Raw genomic sequence first — 16,856 nt, 5'->3', positions numbered from 1 at the left:
GGAACAGCTTCTTCCCCTCTGCCATCAGGGAGGAGGTACAGGAGCCTGAAGACACACACTCAACGATTCAGGAACAGCTTCTTCCCCTCTGCCATCAGGGAGGAGGTACAGGAGCCTAAAGACACACACTCAACGATTCAGGAACAGCTTCTCCCCCTCTGCCATCAGGGAGGAGGTACAGGAGCCTGAAGACACACACTCAGCGATTCAGGAACAGCTTCTGCCCGTCTGCCATCAGGGAGGAGGTACAGGAGCCTGAAGACACACACTCAACGATTCAGGAACAGCTTCTTCCCCTCTGCCATCAGGGAGGAGGTACAGGAGCCTGAAGACACACACTCAACGATTCAGGAACAGCTTCTTCCCCTCTGCCATCAGGGAGGAGGTACAGGAGCCTGAAGACACACACTCAGCGATTCAGGAACAGCTTCTGCCCCTCTGCCATCAGGGAGGAGGTACAGGAGCCTAAAGACACACACTCAACGATTCAGGAACAGCTTCTTCCCCTCTGCCATCAGGGAGGAGGTACAGGAGCCTGAAGACACACACTCAGCGATTCAGGAACAGCTTCTGCCCCTCTGCCATCAGGGAGGAGGTACAGGAGCCTAAAGACACACACTCAACGATTCAGGAACAGCTTCTTCCCCTCTGCCATCAGGGAGGAGGTACAGGAGCCTGAAGACACACACTCAACGATTCAGGAACAGCTTCTTCCCCTCTGCCATCAGGGAGGAGGTACAGGAGCCTAAAGACACACACTCAACGATTCAGGAACAGCTTCTCCCCCTCTGCCGTCAGCACAGATGAAGGGACTTGGCTCTTTATTCCTCTCCTGCCAGATTCCTCCAGTATTTTGTGTACGTTGCATATGAAACTGATGAAGCCGGTCGGTGTGAGGATCAGCAGGCCAGAAATTTGCCACACTGCAGGTCCTTGAGAGCGGGCTTTCGGAGTTAAAGGGCCGAGCAGACAGCACTCTGTCATTCTCCGCGGGCCTTCACCCTCACTCTCCGTCCGTGCTATCCACGCGGCAGGCAAACAGGCCCTCCCGTGGAAACCCCTCGAGGCCAGTCAAGTCGCTCGCTGCAGGACAGTCAACCTCTTACCGGTGTGGGAGGTGTGTCAGCACATGCGTCTGTGGGAACATACGAACGTGTACACGTGTATGTATGTATGCTGCATGTGGGAATGTACATACGTGTAGCTTGTGTGTAGGAGTGCGAGTATACCCATACATATTGCCTTTGTTTACATGCCAAATAATGTGTAATGCACTTATCTGTGCACACATGTAGCGTGTGTGAATCTCTGAATCGCGCGAGTGTGTCTGTTGGTGATCCACAGCCCGAGGACTGAGGGTGCGAGGGACGAGAGGAACACAGCCCCTCATACACCCTGAGGCCGATCCCAACCCAGTATGGGGGAGAGACAAAGACGAAAGGACACGTAGTGAGATATCACACAAAACCCTTTTTACACAGTGTTCCCTGGGTTACACCTCAGGGCTTCCCTGGGCTGCCTTCTTCCGCCTCCCCACCCTCTGCGGCTGCTCCACCTTCCTCTTCGAGCGGGCCCAGCCGCCCACGGTCACCATGGAGCCCCAGATCTCGTCAACTTCCTCCTCTTCTTTCTTCACGCTTGCATCCACCCCTGGCTCCATATCCTCCTGCTAAATGTAAACAATCGAGGTGTAAGCAAGGCTGAAAGAGTAACGTTACAAGATATTGCCAGGACTGGCGGACCTGAGTTCACAGGGAAAGACTGAACGGGGTAGGACTGTACTCCTTGCTATGCGGAAAATTTTTCCAGTGAGGTTGGGTGGGACTAGAGGTCATGGGGTAAGGGTGAAAGGTGAAATGTTTAAGGGGAACGTGAGGGGAAACCTCTTCGCTCAGAGGGTGCTGAGAGTGCAGAACTTGTCAGCGCAAGTGGTGCATTCGAGATCAATTCCAAAGCTGAAGGAAGGGTTGAGTAGGTACATGGATGGTAGGGGCACAGAGGGCTGTGATCAACAGCAGTAGGCACAGGCCAGATGGGCCGAAAGGCCTGTTTCTGCGCTGTACTCTGTGAAGAGGGAGAAGAGTTGCGTCTGCAGGCTCTCAGAAGCCAAGCTTGGTGCTGAATCACACACCAAAGAGAACGCAGTTCATTCTGGCTCACCAGACCCACGGCACAGGCAACCGGATCACTCCCCTCTCACGGCAGCTCAGGCCGACAACGCAGCCTTCCGGACACGCGATCTTTGCGACAGGTAATTATGTCTACTCCCCAGACTATCGTTTGTCATGTGCCGACTCATATAACGTGGTCGATCATGGTCTTTCCATGACCAGGATTGCCCTTAACAAATTCTTCTACAGAACTGTTTGCCATTGCCTTCAATACTCGTCAGAGATTGTCTGCCTGGCGTCAGTGGTCACATAAACAGGACTTGTGATCTGCACCATCTGCTCCCACGGCTTCACCCCACCCTGATCGGGGGTGAAGCAGGAGCTACACCTCGCCCGAGGGAGACCTGCAGGCTAACGGGGGGAAGGAGCCCCTCACACCTCCATTGGTAGAGACACATCTCCACCTTGCCCGAGGGTGACCCGCAGGCTAACGGAGGGAAGGAGCCCCTCACACCTCCTCTGGTAGAGACACATCTCCACCTTGCCCGAGGGTGACCCGCAGGCTAACGGAGGGAAGGAGCCCCTCACACCTCCTCTGGTAGAGACACATCTCCACCTTGCCCGAGGGTGACCCGCAGGCTAACGGAGGGAAGGAGCCCCTCACACCTCCTCTGGTAGAGACACATCTCCACCTTGCCCGAGGGTGACCCGCAGGCTAACGGAGGGAAGGAGCCCCTCACACCTCCTCTGGTAGAGACACATCTCCACCCCGCCCGAGGGTGACCCGCAGGCTAACGGAGGGAAGGAGCCCCTCACACCTCCTCTGGTAGAGACACATCTCCACCTCGCCCGAGGGTGACCTGCAGGCCGGCGGGGGGAAGGAGCCCCTCACACCTCCTCTGGTAGAGACACATCTCCACCTCGGCCGAGGGTGACCTGCAGGCCGGCGGGGGGAAGGAGCCCCTCACACCTCCTCTGGTAGAGACACATCTCCACCTCGGCCGAGGGTGACCCGCAGGCTAACGGAGGGAAGGAGCCCCTCACACCTCCTCTGGTAGAGACACATCTCCACCTCGCCCGAGGGTGACCTGCAGGCCGGCGGGGGGAAGGAGCCCCTCACACCTCCTCTGGTAGAGACATATATCCTCCCCACCAGCGGTACAGTACGCTGCTATTGGTGGTGTCAGAAATGGTGTGCCCTGGGTAGCAATTGCTCCCCAGCCTGCCAGTCCTCTGTGAGAGGGTTAAACTGTGGGAGGGGTGGTACTGAGGGAGGTTCACACTGTGAGAGGGGAGGTACTGAGGGAGGTTCACACTGTGGGTGGTAGTGAGGGAGGGTCACACTGTGGGAGGGGTGGTAGTGAGGGAGGGTCAGACTGTGGGAGGGGTGGTAGTGAGGGAGGGTCACACTGTGGGAGGGGTGGCAGTGAGGGAGGGTCAGACTGTGGGAGAGGTGGTAGTGAGGGAGGGTCACACTGTAGGGGGGGGTGGTAGTGAGGGAGGGTCACACTGTGGGAGGGGTGGTAGTGAGGGTGGTTCTCAATGTGGGAGGGGTGGTACTGAGGGAGGGTCACACTGTGGGAGGGGTGGTAGTGAGGGTGGTTCTCAATGTGGGAGGGGTGGTACTGAGGGAGGGTCACACTGTGGGAGGGGTGGTACTGAGGGAGGGTCACTCTGTGGGAGGGGTGTGAGTGAGGGAGGATCACACTGTGGGAGGGGTGGTAGTGAGGGTGGTTCTCAATGTGGGAGGGGTGGTACTGAGGGAGGGTCACACTGTGGGAGGGGAGGTACCGAGGGACGGTCACACTGTGGGAGGGGTGGTACCGAGGGATGGTCACACTGTGGGAGGGGAGGTACCGAGGGAGGGTCACACTGTGGGAGGGGTGGTACCGGGGGAGGGTCACACTCTGGGAGGGGTGGTACTGAGGGACGGTCACACTGTGGGAGGGGTGGTACTGAGGGAGTGGCACACTGTGGGAGGGGTGGTACCGAGGGAGGTTCACACTGAGGGAGGGTCACACTGTGGGAGGGTCACACTGAGGGAGGGATGGTCGTGAGGGGTGGTACCGAGGGAGGTTCACACTGAGGGAGGGGTGGTAGTGAGGGAGGGTCACACTGTGGGAGGGATGGTCGTGAGGGAGGTTCACACTGAGGGAGGGGTGGTAGTGAGGGAGGGTCACACTGAGGGAGGGGTGGTACCGAGGGAGGTTCACACTGAGGGAGGGGTGGTACCGAGGGAGGTTCACACTGAGGGAGGAGTGGTAGTGAGGGAGGGTCACACTGTGGGAGGAGTGGTCGTGAGGGAGGATCACACTGAGGGAGGGGTGGTAGTGAGGGAGGGTCACACTGTGGGAGGGATGGTCGTGAGGGAGGTTCACACTGAGGGAGGGGAGGTAGTGAGGGAGGGTCACACTGAGGGAGGGGTGGTACCGAGGGAGGTTCACACTGAGGGAGGGGTGGTACCGAGGGAGGTTCACACTGAGGGAGGAGTGGTAGTGAGGGAGGGTCACACTGTGGGAGGAGTGGTCGTGAGGGAGGTTCACACTGAGGGAGGGGTGGTAGTGAGGGAGGTTCACACTGTGGGAGGGGTGGTACTGGGGGAGGTTCACACTGAGGGAGGGGTGGTAGTGAGGGAGGGTCACACTGTGGGATGAGTGGTAGTGAGGGAGAGTCACTCTGAGGGGTGGTACCGAGGGAGGTTCACACTGAGGGAGGGATGGTCGTGAGGGAGGGTCACACTGTGGGAGGGATGGTCGTGAGGGAGGGTCACACTGTGGGAGGGATAGGAGTGAGGGAGGTTCACACTGAGGGAGGGGTGGTACTGAGGGAGGTTCACACTAAGGGAGGAGTGGTAGTGAGGGAGGGTCACACTGAGGGAGGGGTGGTACTGAGGGAGGGTCACACTGTGGGAGGGGTGTTACTGAGGGAGGGTCACACTGTGGGAGGGGTGGTACTGAGGGAGGGTCACACTGAGGGAAGCGTCACACTGTGGAAGGGGTGTTACTGAGGGAGGGTCACACTGAGGGAGGGATGGTCGTGAGGGAGGGTCACACTGGGGAGGGATGGTCGTGAGGGAGGGGTGGGACTGTGGGAGGGGTGGTACCGAGGGAGGGTCACACTGTGGGAGGGATGGTCGTGAGGGGTGGTACTGAGGGAGGGTCACACTGTGGGAGGGGTGGTAGTGACGGAGGGTCACACTGTGGAAGGGGTGGTACTGAGGGAGGGTCACACTGAGGGAGGGATGGTCGTGAGGGAGGGTCACACTGTGGGAGGGATGGTCGTGAGGGAGGGGTGGTACTGAGGGAGGGTCACACTGAGGGAGTGGTGGTAGTGAGGGAGGGTCACACTGTGGGAGGAGTGGTAGTGAGGGAAGTTCACACTGTGGGAGGAGTGGTAGTGAGGGAGAGTCACACTGAGGGGTGGTACCGAGGGAGGTTCACACTGAGGGAGGGATGGTCGTGAGGGAGGGTCACACTGTGGGAGGGATAGGAGTGAGGGAGGTTCACACTGAGGGAGGGGTGGTACTGAGGGAGGTTCACACTAAGGGAAGGGTCACACTGTGGGAGGGGTGTTACTGAGGGAGGGTCACACTGAGGGAGGGATGGTCGTGAGGGAGGGTCACACTGGGGAGGGATGGTCGTGAGGGAGGGGTGGTACTCTGGGAGGGGTGGTACTGAGGGAGGGTCACACTCTGGGAGGGGTGTGGGAGAGGTGGTACTGAGGGAGGGTCACACTCTGGGAGGGGTGTGGGAGAGGTGGTACTGAGGGAGGGTCACACAGTGGGCGGGTTGGTACCGGGGGAGGGTCACACTGTGGGAGGGATGGTCGTGAGGGGTGGTACTGAGGGAGGGTCACACTGTGGGAGGGGTGGTAGTGACGGAGGGTCACACTGTGGGAGTGGTGGTACCGAGGGAGAGTCACACTGTGGGAGGGATGGTCGTGAGGGAGGGGCGGTACTGAGGGAGGGTCACACTGTGGGAGGGATGGTCGTGAGGGAGGGGTGGTACTGTGGGAGGGGTGGTACTGAGGGAGGGGTGGTACTGAGGGAGGGTCACACTGTGGCAGGGATGGTACTGAGGGAGGGTCACACTGTGGGAGGGGTGGTAGTGAGGGAGGGTCTCACAGTGGGTGGTAGTGAGGGTCACACTGAGGGAGGGGTGGTCATGAGGGAGGGTCACACTGTGGGAGGGGTGGTAGTGAGGGAGGGTCACACTGAGGCAGGGGTGGTCGTGAGGGAGGTTCACACTGAGGGAGGGGTGGTACTGTGGGAGGGGTGGTACTGAGGGAGGGTCACACTGTGGGAGGGGTGGTACTATGGGAGGGTCACTGTGGGAGGGGTGGTCGTGAGGGAGGTTCACACTGAGGGAGGGGTGGTACTGAGGGAGGGTCACACTGTGGGAGGGGTGGTAGTGAGGGAGGGTCACACTGTGGGAGGGGTGGTACTATGGGAGGGTCACTGTGGGAGGGGTGGTCGTGAGGGAGGTTCACACTGAGGGAGGGGTGGTACTGAGGGAGGGTCACACTGTGGGAGGGGTGGTAGTGAGGGAGGTTCACACTGTGGGAGGGGTGGTACTGAGGGAGAGTCACACAGAGGGAGGGATGGTCATGAGGGAGAGTCACACTGAGGGAGGGATGGTCGTGAGGGAGGGTCACACTGTGGGAGGGATGGTAGTGAGGGAGGGTCACACTGTGGGAGGGATGGTCGTGAGGGAGTCACACTGAGGGAGGGATGGTCGTGAGGTAGGTTCACACTGAGGGAGGGGTGGTAGTGAGGGAGGGTCACACTGAGGGAGGTTCAAACTGAGGGAGGGGTGGTAGTGAGGGAGGTTCACACTGAGGGAGGGATGGTCGTGAGGGAGGGTCACACTGAGGGAGGTTCACACTGAGGGAGGGGTGGTAGTGAGGGAGGTTCACACTGAGGGAGGGATGGTAGTGAGGGAGGTTCACACTGAGGGAGGGGTGGTAGTGAGGGAGGTTCACACTGTGGGAGGGGTGGTAGTGAGGGAGGTTCACACTGAGGGAGGGGTGGTAGTGAGGGAGGGTCACACTGGGGGAGGGATGGTCGTGAGGGAGGTTCACACTGAGGGAGGGATGGTCGTGAGGGAGATTCACACTGAGGGAGGGGTGGTGGTGAGGGAGGTTCACACTGAGGGAGGGGTGGTAGTGAGGGAGGTTCACACTGAGGGAGGGATGGTCGTGAGGGAGGTTCACACTGAGGGAGGGGTGGTAGTGAGGGAGGTTCACACTGAGGGAGGGGTGGTAGTGAGGGAGGTTCACACTGAGGGAGGGATGGTTGTGAGGGAGGTTCACACTGTGGGAGGGATGGTAGTGAGGGAGGGTCACACTGCGGGTCTGAGCAGTGAGTGAGGCTGGTGCATTGCCAAGGTTCGAGTTGGGCTTTGCCGGGAGCAGGGCCGGATTTGGTCCGTTGGGAACAATGGGAAACTCCTCCCGCTCGGAGCACCAACCCAGGGCGTCTGGGCGAAGCGGAGTTTGGAGCATCGACCGGCTGGGAAGAAGCTCCCCCTCCTCGTCAGTCCTGCCCAGACGGTGCTGCGGAACAGAGCGGAGACCTCGCTGCCTGTCCCCTCCTTCTCCCCTCCCGTCCTGGATCTGTATTCCTCACCGCTTCCTGGTGCTCTGCTGGGGGCAGGCTCTGTCCCCCACTCCCCGTGGTGCTGGCTGAACCGTCTGAATTCGAACCGTCCATGGCTGGGTGGGGCTCCCCGATGGCACGTCTCAAGCCCGAGACACAAGCTGCTGGCTCGGGGACGACAGCTGACACGGGGGCCATTAAAGAACGCGGTGCCGTGTACTCAGTCGGCAGGAAGGGCCACGGCAGAGACCGTCGGAGACCGTCTGGGCATCGTTGCAGTCGCGGCTTTCATCAGGAACACTCGCAAGTCACCCAGGGGTGTGCTTTTGGCCCCACGTCGGGGGTTGAGGGTGGGGAGGGTTTTTATGCAGGCAGAGCGGGAGCTGGGCCCTGTGCAGTTGGTAATCCTCTCTGACGTCCGCCCCCCATATCCCTGACAAGGCCCCATTCCCCTACCTGCCCTCCGGCGAGGTGCGTATGGAAATAACCCCGATGCAGTACAGGGCATTTCCCCGGGTTGTGAGCACCTATTCTCGTTCCAGCACCGTCTACGTGTGCAGCTGGAGCAGAGTGGGGGTGCCGAGGGGCGGCTTTAGGTTTACTTTGAGGGGCAAAACTATACCACCCCCCTGGTCTAGGAGTCTCCCGCGGTGCCGCGCTTGGAAGGAGTTGGCACGTTCGGAAGAATTGGCCAAACCGTCAGGCTGCCAACTCTGCCTTCGAGGTACGGTGGGGGGGGGCGGGGGTACCGCAAGGCCTACCTCCGCTGAACCCCCTCCCTCGGTTACCCCCCCCACCGTGCTACCGGCTGGAGAGGTCGTGGTAGTGACAGGGAGGGGTGTGTTCAGGTGACGGGCCGAAGCGTGCAGAAAGAAGATAAAAAGCGCCTGAAGGTTTCAGGCTGCTGCTGTGGAACGGAGCCCGGAGGGTCCCAGGAGGAGGTCAGTGTCTGACGGGGGAGTCAGGAGCAGGAGGGGGCGTGTGCGGAGCACGCTCCCTCGGAGACGCCTCCGGGCCGCTGTGGGGAGGTGGATGTGACTGCGAACGAGACGGTGCACTTGGAGAGTGTATTCCCTGGGGAGGGGCAAAGCCTCCCAGAACAGGGGTTGCTTGTGAGTACCAGGTCTCTCTGATCGCTGCCCCAGCCAGGGAGCCAGCAGTCCCCATCCCAGACGGAGGGAGCGTGTCCCAAGCAGTCAGCAGGGAGGGGACTCACCAGGGCTTCGGCAGGGAAACGGGGCGAGGATGCCACCGGCCACTAAATCCCAGTTACCCCGGACAGGTGACTCACCTTGCAGTTACCCCGGACCGGTCACTAAATCCCAGTTACCCCGGACTGGTGACTCACCTTCCAGTTACCCCAGACTGGTCACTAAATCCCAGTTACCCCGGACTAGTCACTAAATCCCCGTTACCCCGGACTGGTCACTAAATCCCAGTTACCCCGGACTGATCACTAAATCCCAGTTACCCCGGACTGGTCACTAAATCCCAGTTACCCCGGACTAGTCACTAAATCCCCGTTACCCCGGACTGGTCACTAAATCCCAGTTACCCCGGACTGGTCACTAAATCCCAGTTACCCCGGACTGGTCAATAAATCCCAGTTACCCCGGACTCGTCACTAAATCCCCGTTACCCCGGACTGGTCACTAAATCCCAGTTACCCCGGATTGGTCACTAAATCCCAGTTACCCCGGAAAGATCACTAAATCCCAGTTACCCCGGACTAGTCACTAAATCCCATTTACCCCAGACCGGTCACTAAATCCCAGTTACCCCGGACTGGTCACTAAATCCCAGTTACCCCGGACTGGTCACTAAATCCCAGTTACCCCGGACTGGTCACTAAAACCCAGTTACCCCGGACTGATCAATAAATCCCAGTTACCCCGGACTGGTCACTAAAACCCAGTTACCCCGGACTGGTCACTAAAACCCAGTTACCCCTGACTGATCACTAAATCCAAGTTACCCCGGACTGGTCACAAAATCCCAGTTACCCCGGAGTGGTCACTAAATCTCAGTTACCCCGGACTGGTGACTAAATCCCAGTTACCCCGGACTGGTCACTAAACCCCAGCTACCCCGGACTGGTCACTAAATCCCAGTTACCCCGGACCGGTCACTAAACCCCAGTTACCCCGGACTGGTCACTAAATCTCAGTTACCCCAGACTGGTCACTAAATCCCAGTTACCCCAGACTGGTCACTAAATCCCAGTTACCCCGGACTGGTCACTAAATCCCAGTTACCCCGGACTGGTCACTAAACCCCAGTTACACCGGACCGGTCACTAAACCCCAGTTACCCCGGACTGGTGACTCACCTTCCAGTTACCCTGGACTGGTCACTAAATCCCAGTTACCCCGGACTGGTCACTAAATCCCCGTTACCCCGGACTAGTCACTAAATCTCAGTTACCCCGGACTGGTCACTAAACCCCAGCTACCCCGGACTGGTCACTAAATCCCAGTTACCCCGGACAGGTCACTAAATCCCAGTTACCCCGGACCGGTCACTAAATCCCAGTTACCCCGGACTGGTCACTAAATCCCAGTTACCCCGGATTGGTCACTAAATCCCAGTTACCCCGGACTGGTCACTAAATCCCAGTTACCCCGGACTAGTCACTAAATCCCAGTTACCCCGGACTGGTCACTAAATCCCAGTTACCCCGGACTGATCACTAAATCCCAGTTACCCCGGACCGGTCACTAAATCCCAGTTACCCCGGACTGATCACTAAATCCCAGTTACCCCGGACTGATCACTAAATCCCAGTTACCCCGGACCGGTCACTAAATCCCAGTTACCCCGGACTGGTCACTAAATCCCAGTTACCCCGGACTGGTCACTAAATCCCAGTTACTCCGGACCGGTCACTAAATCCCAGTTACCCCGGACTGATCACTAAATCCCAGTTACCCCGGACGGATCACTAAATCCCAGTTACCCCGGACTGATCACTAAATCCCAGTTACCCCGGACTAGTCACTAAACCCCAGTTACCCCGGACTGGTCACTAAATCCCAGTTACCGCGGAGTGGTCACTAAACCCCAGTTACACCGGACTGGTCACTAAATCCCAGTTACCCCGGACTGGTCACTAAATCCACGTTACCCCGGACTGGTCACTAAATCCCAGTTACCCCGGACTGGTCACTAAATCCACGTTACCCCGGACTGGTTACTAAACCCCAGTTACCCCGGACTGATCACTAAATCCCAGTTACCCCGGACTGGTCACTAAATCCCAGTTACACCGGACTGGTCACTAAATCCCAGTTACACCGGACTGGTCACTAAATCCCAGTTACCCCGGACTGATCACTAAACCCCAGTTACCCCGGACTGATCACTAAATCCCAGTTACCCCGGACTGGTCACTAAATCCCAGTTACCCCGGACTGATCACTAAATCCCAGTTACCCCAGACTGGTCACTAAATCCCAGTTACCCCGGACTGGTCACTAAATCCCAGTTACCCCGGACTGATCACTAAATCCCAGTTATCCCGGACTGGTCACTAAATCCCAGTTACCCCGGACTGGTCACTAAATCCCAGTTACCCCGGACTGGTCACTAAACCCCAGTTACACCGGACTGGTCACTAAATCCCAGTTACACCGGACTGGTCACTAAATCCCAGTTACCCCGGACTGATCACTAAATCCCAGTTACACCGGACTGATCACTAAATCCCAGTTACCCCGGACTAGTCACTAAACCCCAGTTACCCCGGACTGGTCACTAAACCCCAGTTACACCGGACTGGTCACTAAATCCCAGTTACCCCGGACTGGTCACTAAATCCACGTTACCCCGGACTGGTCACTAAATCCACGTTACCCCGGACTGGTCACTAAACCCCAGTTAACCCTGACTGGTCACTAAATCCCAGTTACCCCGGACTGATCACTAAATCCCAGTTACCCCGGACTGGTCACTAAATCCCAGTTACCCCGGACTGATCACTAAACCCCAGTTACCCCGGACTGGTCACTAAATCCCAGTTACACCGGACTGATCACTGAATCCCAGCTACCCCGGACTGATCACTAAACCCCAGTTACCCCGGACTGGTCACTAAAACCCAGTTACCCTGGACTGGTCACTAAAACCCAGTTACCCCGGACTGATCACTAAACCCCAGTTACCCCGGACTAGTCACTAAATCCCAGTTACCCCGGACTAGTCACTAAATCACAGTTACCCCGGACTGGTGACTAAATCCCAGTTACCCCGGACTGGTGACTAAATCCCAGTTACCCCGGACTGGTTACGAAATCCCAGTTACCCCGGACTGGTTACTAAAACCCAGTTACCCCGGACTGGTCATTAAACCCCAGTTACATCGGACTGGTCACTAAATCCCCGTTACCCCGGACTAGTCACTAAATCCCAGCTACCCCAGACCGGTCACTAAATCCCAGTTACCCCGGACTGGTCACTAAATCCCAGTTACACCGGACTGATCACTAAATCCCAGTTACCCCGGACTAGTCACTAAATCCCAGTTACCCCGGACTAGTCACTAAATCCCAGTTACCACGGACTGGTCACTAAATCCCAGTTACCCAGGACCGGTCACTAAATCCCAGTTACCCCGGACCGGTCACTAAATCCCAGTTACCCCGGACTGGTCACTAAATCCCAGTTACCCCGGACTAATCACTAAACCCCAGTTACCCCGGACTGGTCACTAAATCCCAGTTACACCGGACTGATCACTGAATCCCAGCTACCCCGGACTGATCACTAAACCCCAGTTACCCCGGACTGATCACTAAAACCCAGTTACCCCGGACTGGTCACTAAAACCCAGTTACCCCGGACTGATCACTAAACCCCAGTTACCCCGGACTAGTCACTAAATCCCAGTTTCACCGGACCGGTCACTAAACCCCAGTTACCCCGGACTAGTCACTAAATCACAGTTACCCCGGACTGGTGACTAAATCCCAGTTACCCCGGACTGGTGACTAAATCCCAGTTACCCCGGACTGTTTACTAAATCCCAGTTACCCCGGACTGGTCATTAAACCCCAGTTACACCGGACTGGTCACTAAATCCCCGTTACCCCGGACTAGTCACTAAATCCCAGCTACCCCAGACCGGTCACTAAATCCCAGTTACCCCGGACTGGTCACTAAATCCCAGTTACCCCGGACTAGTCACTAAATCCCAGTTACACCGGACTGGTCACTAAATCCCAGTTACCCCGGACTGATCACTAAACCCCAGTTACCCCGGACTGATCACTAAATCCCAGTTACCCCGGACTGGTCACTAAATCCCAGTTACCCCGGACTGGTCACTAAACCCCAGTTACACCGGACTGGTCACTAAATCCCAGTTACACCGGACTGGTCACTAAATCCCAGTTACACCGGACTGGTCACTAAATCCCAGTTACCCCGGACTGATCACTAAATCCCAGTTACACCGGACTGATCACTAAATCCCAGTTACCCCGGACTAGTCACTAAACCCCAGTTACCCCGGACTGGTCACTAAACCCCAGTTACACCGGACTGGTCACTAAATCCCAGTTACCCCGGACTGGTCACTAAATCCAAGTTACCCCGGACTGGTCACTAAATCCACGTTACCCCGGACTGGTCACTAAATCCACGTTACCCCGGACTGGTCACTAAACCCCAGTTAACCCTGACTGGTCACTAAATCCCAGTTACCCCGGACTGATCACTAAATCCCAGTTACCCCGGACTGGTCACTAAATCCCAGTTACCCCGGACTGATCACTAAACCCCAGTTACCCCGGACTGGTCACTAAACCCCAGTTACACCGGACTGGTCACTAAATCCCAGTTACCCCGGACTGGTCACTAAATCCCAGTTACCCCGGACTGATCACTAAACCCCAGTTACCCCGGACTGGTCACTAAATCCCAGTTACACCGGACTGATCACTGAATCCCAGCTACCCCGGACTGATCACTAAACCCCAGTTACCCCGGACTGGTCACTAAAACCCAGTTACCCTGGACTGGTCACTAAAACCCAGTTACCCCGGACTGATCACTAAACCCCAGTTACCCCGGACTAGTCACTAAATCCCAGTTACACCGGACCGGTCACTAAACCCCAGTTACCCCGGACTAGTCACTAAATCACAGTTACCCCGGACTGGTGACTAAATCCCAGTTACCCCGGACTGGTGACTAAATCCCAGTTACCCCGGACTGGTTACGAAATCCCAGTTACCCCGGACTGGTTACTAAAACCCAGTTACCCCGGACTGGTCATTAAACCCCAGTTACATCGGACTGGTCACTAAATCCCCGTTACCCCGGACTAGTCACTAAATCCCAGCTACCCCAGACCGGTCACTAAATCCCAGTTACCCCGGACTGGTCACTAAATCCCAGTTACACCGGACTGATCACTAAATCCCAGTTACCCCGGACTAGTCACTAAATCCCAGTTACCCCGGACTAGTCACTAAATCCCAGTTACCACGGACTGGTCACTAAATCCCAGTTACCCAGGACCGGTCACTAAATCCCAGTTACCCCGGACCGGTCACTAAATCCCAGTTACCCCGGACTGGTCACTAAATCCCAGTTACCCCGGACTGATCACTAAACCCCAGTTACCCCGGACTGGTCACTAAATCCCAGTTACACCGGACTGATCACTGAATCCCAGCTACCCCGGACTGATCACTAAACCCCAGTTACCCCGGACTGATCACTAAAACCCAGTTACCCCGGACTGGTCACTAAAACCCAGTTACCCCGGACTGATCACTAAACCCCAGTTACCCCGGACTAGTCACTAAATCCCAGTTTCACCGGACCGGTCACTAAACCCCAGTTACCCCGGACTAGTCACTAAATCACAGTTACCCCGGACTGGTGACTAAATCCCAGTTACCCCGGACTGGTGACTAAATCCCAGTTACCCCGGACTGTTTACTAAATCCCAGTTACCCCGGACTGGTCATTAAACCCCAGTTACACCGGACTGGTCACTAAATCCCCGTTACCCCGGACTAGTCACTAAATCCCAGCTACCCCAGACCGGTCACTAAATCCCAGTTACCCCAGACTGATCACTAAATCCCAGTTACCCCGGACTGGTGACTAAATCCCAGTTACCCCGGACGGATCACTAAATCCCAGTTACCCTGGACCGGTCACTAAACCCCAGTTACCCAGGACTGGTCACTAAACCCCAGTTACACCGGACTGGTCACTAAACCCCAGTTACCCCGGACTGGTCACTAAAACCCAGTTACCCCGGACTGATCACTAAACCCCAGTTACCCCGGACTAGTCACTAAATCCCAGTTTCACCGGACCGGTCACTAAACCCCAGTTACCCCGGACTAGTCACTAAATCACAGTTACCCCGGACTGGTGACTAAATCCCAGTTACCCCGGACTGGTGACTAAATCCCAGTTACCCCGGACTGGTTACTAAATCCCAGTTACCCCGGACTGGTCATTAAACCCCAGTTACACCGGACTGGTCACTAAATCCCCGTTACCCCGGACTAGTCACTAAATCCCAGCTACCCCAGACCGGTCACTAAATCCCAGTTACCCCGGACTGGTCACTAAATCCCAGTTACCCCGGACTAGTCACTAAATCCCAGTTACCCCGGACTAGTCACTAAATCCCAGTTACCACGGACTGGTCACTAAATCCCAGTTACCCAGGACCGGTCACTAAATCCCAGTTACCCCGGACCGGTCACTAAATCCCAGTTACCCCAGACTGGTCACTAAATCCCAGTTACACCGGACTGGTGACTAAACCCCAGTTACACCGGACTGGTCACTAAATCCCAGTTACCCCGGACTGGTGACTAAACCCCAGTTACACCGGACTGGTCACTAAACCCCAGTTACACCGGACTGGTGACTAAATCCCAGTTACCCCGGACTGGTCACTAAATCCCAGTTACACCGGACTGGTGACGAAACCCCAGTTACCCTGGACTGGTCACTAAATCCCAGTTACCCCTGGACTGATCACTAAACCCCAGTTACCCCGTACTGGTCACTAAACCCCAGTTACCCCGGACTGATCAGTAAATCCCAGTTACCCCGGACTGGTGACTAAATCCCAGTTACCCCGGACGGATCACTAAATCCCAGTTACCCTGGACCGGTCACTAAACCCCAGTTACCCAGGACTGGTCACTAAACCCCAGTTACACCGGACTGGTCACTAAACCCCAGTTACCCCGGACTGGTCACTAAACCCCAGTTACCCCGGACTGGTCACTAAAACCCAGTTACCCTGGACTGGTCACTAAATCCCAGTTACCCCGGACTGGTCACTAAATCCCAGTTACACCGGACCGGTCACTAAACCCCAGTTACACCGGACTGGTCACTAAACCCCAGTTACCCCGGACTGGTCACTAAATCCCAGTTACCCCGGACTGGTCACTAAATCCCAGTTACCCCGGACTGATCAAAAAATCCCAGTTACCCCGGACTGGTCACTAAAACCCAGTTACCCCGGACTGGTCACTAAAACCCAGTTACCCCTGACTGATCACTAAATCCCAGTTACCCCGGACTGGTCACAAAATCCCAGTTACCCCGGACTGGTCACTAAATCTCAGTTACCCCGGACTGGTGACTAAATCCCAGTTACCCCGGACTGATCACTAAATCCCAGTTACCCCGGACTGATCACTAAATCCCAGTTACCCCGGACTGGTCACTAAATCCCAGTTACCCCGGACTGATCACTAAATCCCAGTTACCCCAGACTGGTCACTAAATCCCAGTTACCCCGGACTGGTCACTAAATCCCAGTTACCCCGGACTGATCACTAAATCCCAGTTACCCCGGACTGGTCACTAAATCCCAGTTACCCCGGACTGGTCACTAAATCCCAGTTACCCCGGACTGGTCACTAAACCCCAGTTACACCGGACTGGTCACTAAATCCCAGTTACACCGGACTGGTCACTAAATCCCAGTTACACCGGACTGGTCACTAAATCCCAGTTACCCCGGACTGATCACTAAATCCCAGTTACACCGGACTGATCACTAAATCCCAGTTACCCCGGACTAGTCACTAAACCCCAGTTACCCCGGACTGGTCACTAAACCCCAGTTACACCGGACTGGTCACTAAATCCCAGTTACCCCG

At 56.6% G+C, this 16,856-nt stretch overlaps 1 protein-coding gene across 1 annotated transcript in view; it reads right to left on the bottom strand.

Annotated features, from left to right (window-relative positions):
* Positions 1-1,450: 1,450 nt before the first annotated feature.
* Positions 1,451-16,856, bottom strand: part of LOC132386266 (WD repeat-containing protein 74-like) — a gene marked incomplete at its 5' end in the record, with an annotated part of 30,788 nt that continues 15,382 nt past the window's right edge. Inside the window, one exon of the mRNA XM_059958542.1 lies at positions 1,451-1,669. Within this exon, the coding sequence (XP_059814525.1) occupies positions 1,493-1,669 (177 nt within the window). The remainder of the gene's footprint in view (positions 1,670-16,856) is intronic.

Source organism: Hypanus sabinus, unplaced genomic scaffold (genome assembly GCF_030144855.1).
Source record: "Hypanus sabinus isolate sHypSab1 unplaced genomic scaffold, sHypSab1.hap1 scaffold_1081, whole genome shotgun sequence".
NCBI lineage: Eukaryota > Metazoa > Chordata > Chondrichthyes > Myliobatiformes > Dasyatidae > Hypanus > Hypanus sabinus.
This window is presented reverse-complemented; position numbering and strand designations above follow the sequence as displayed.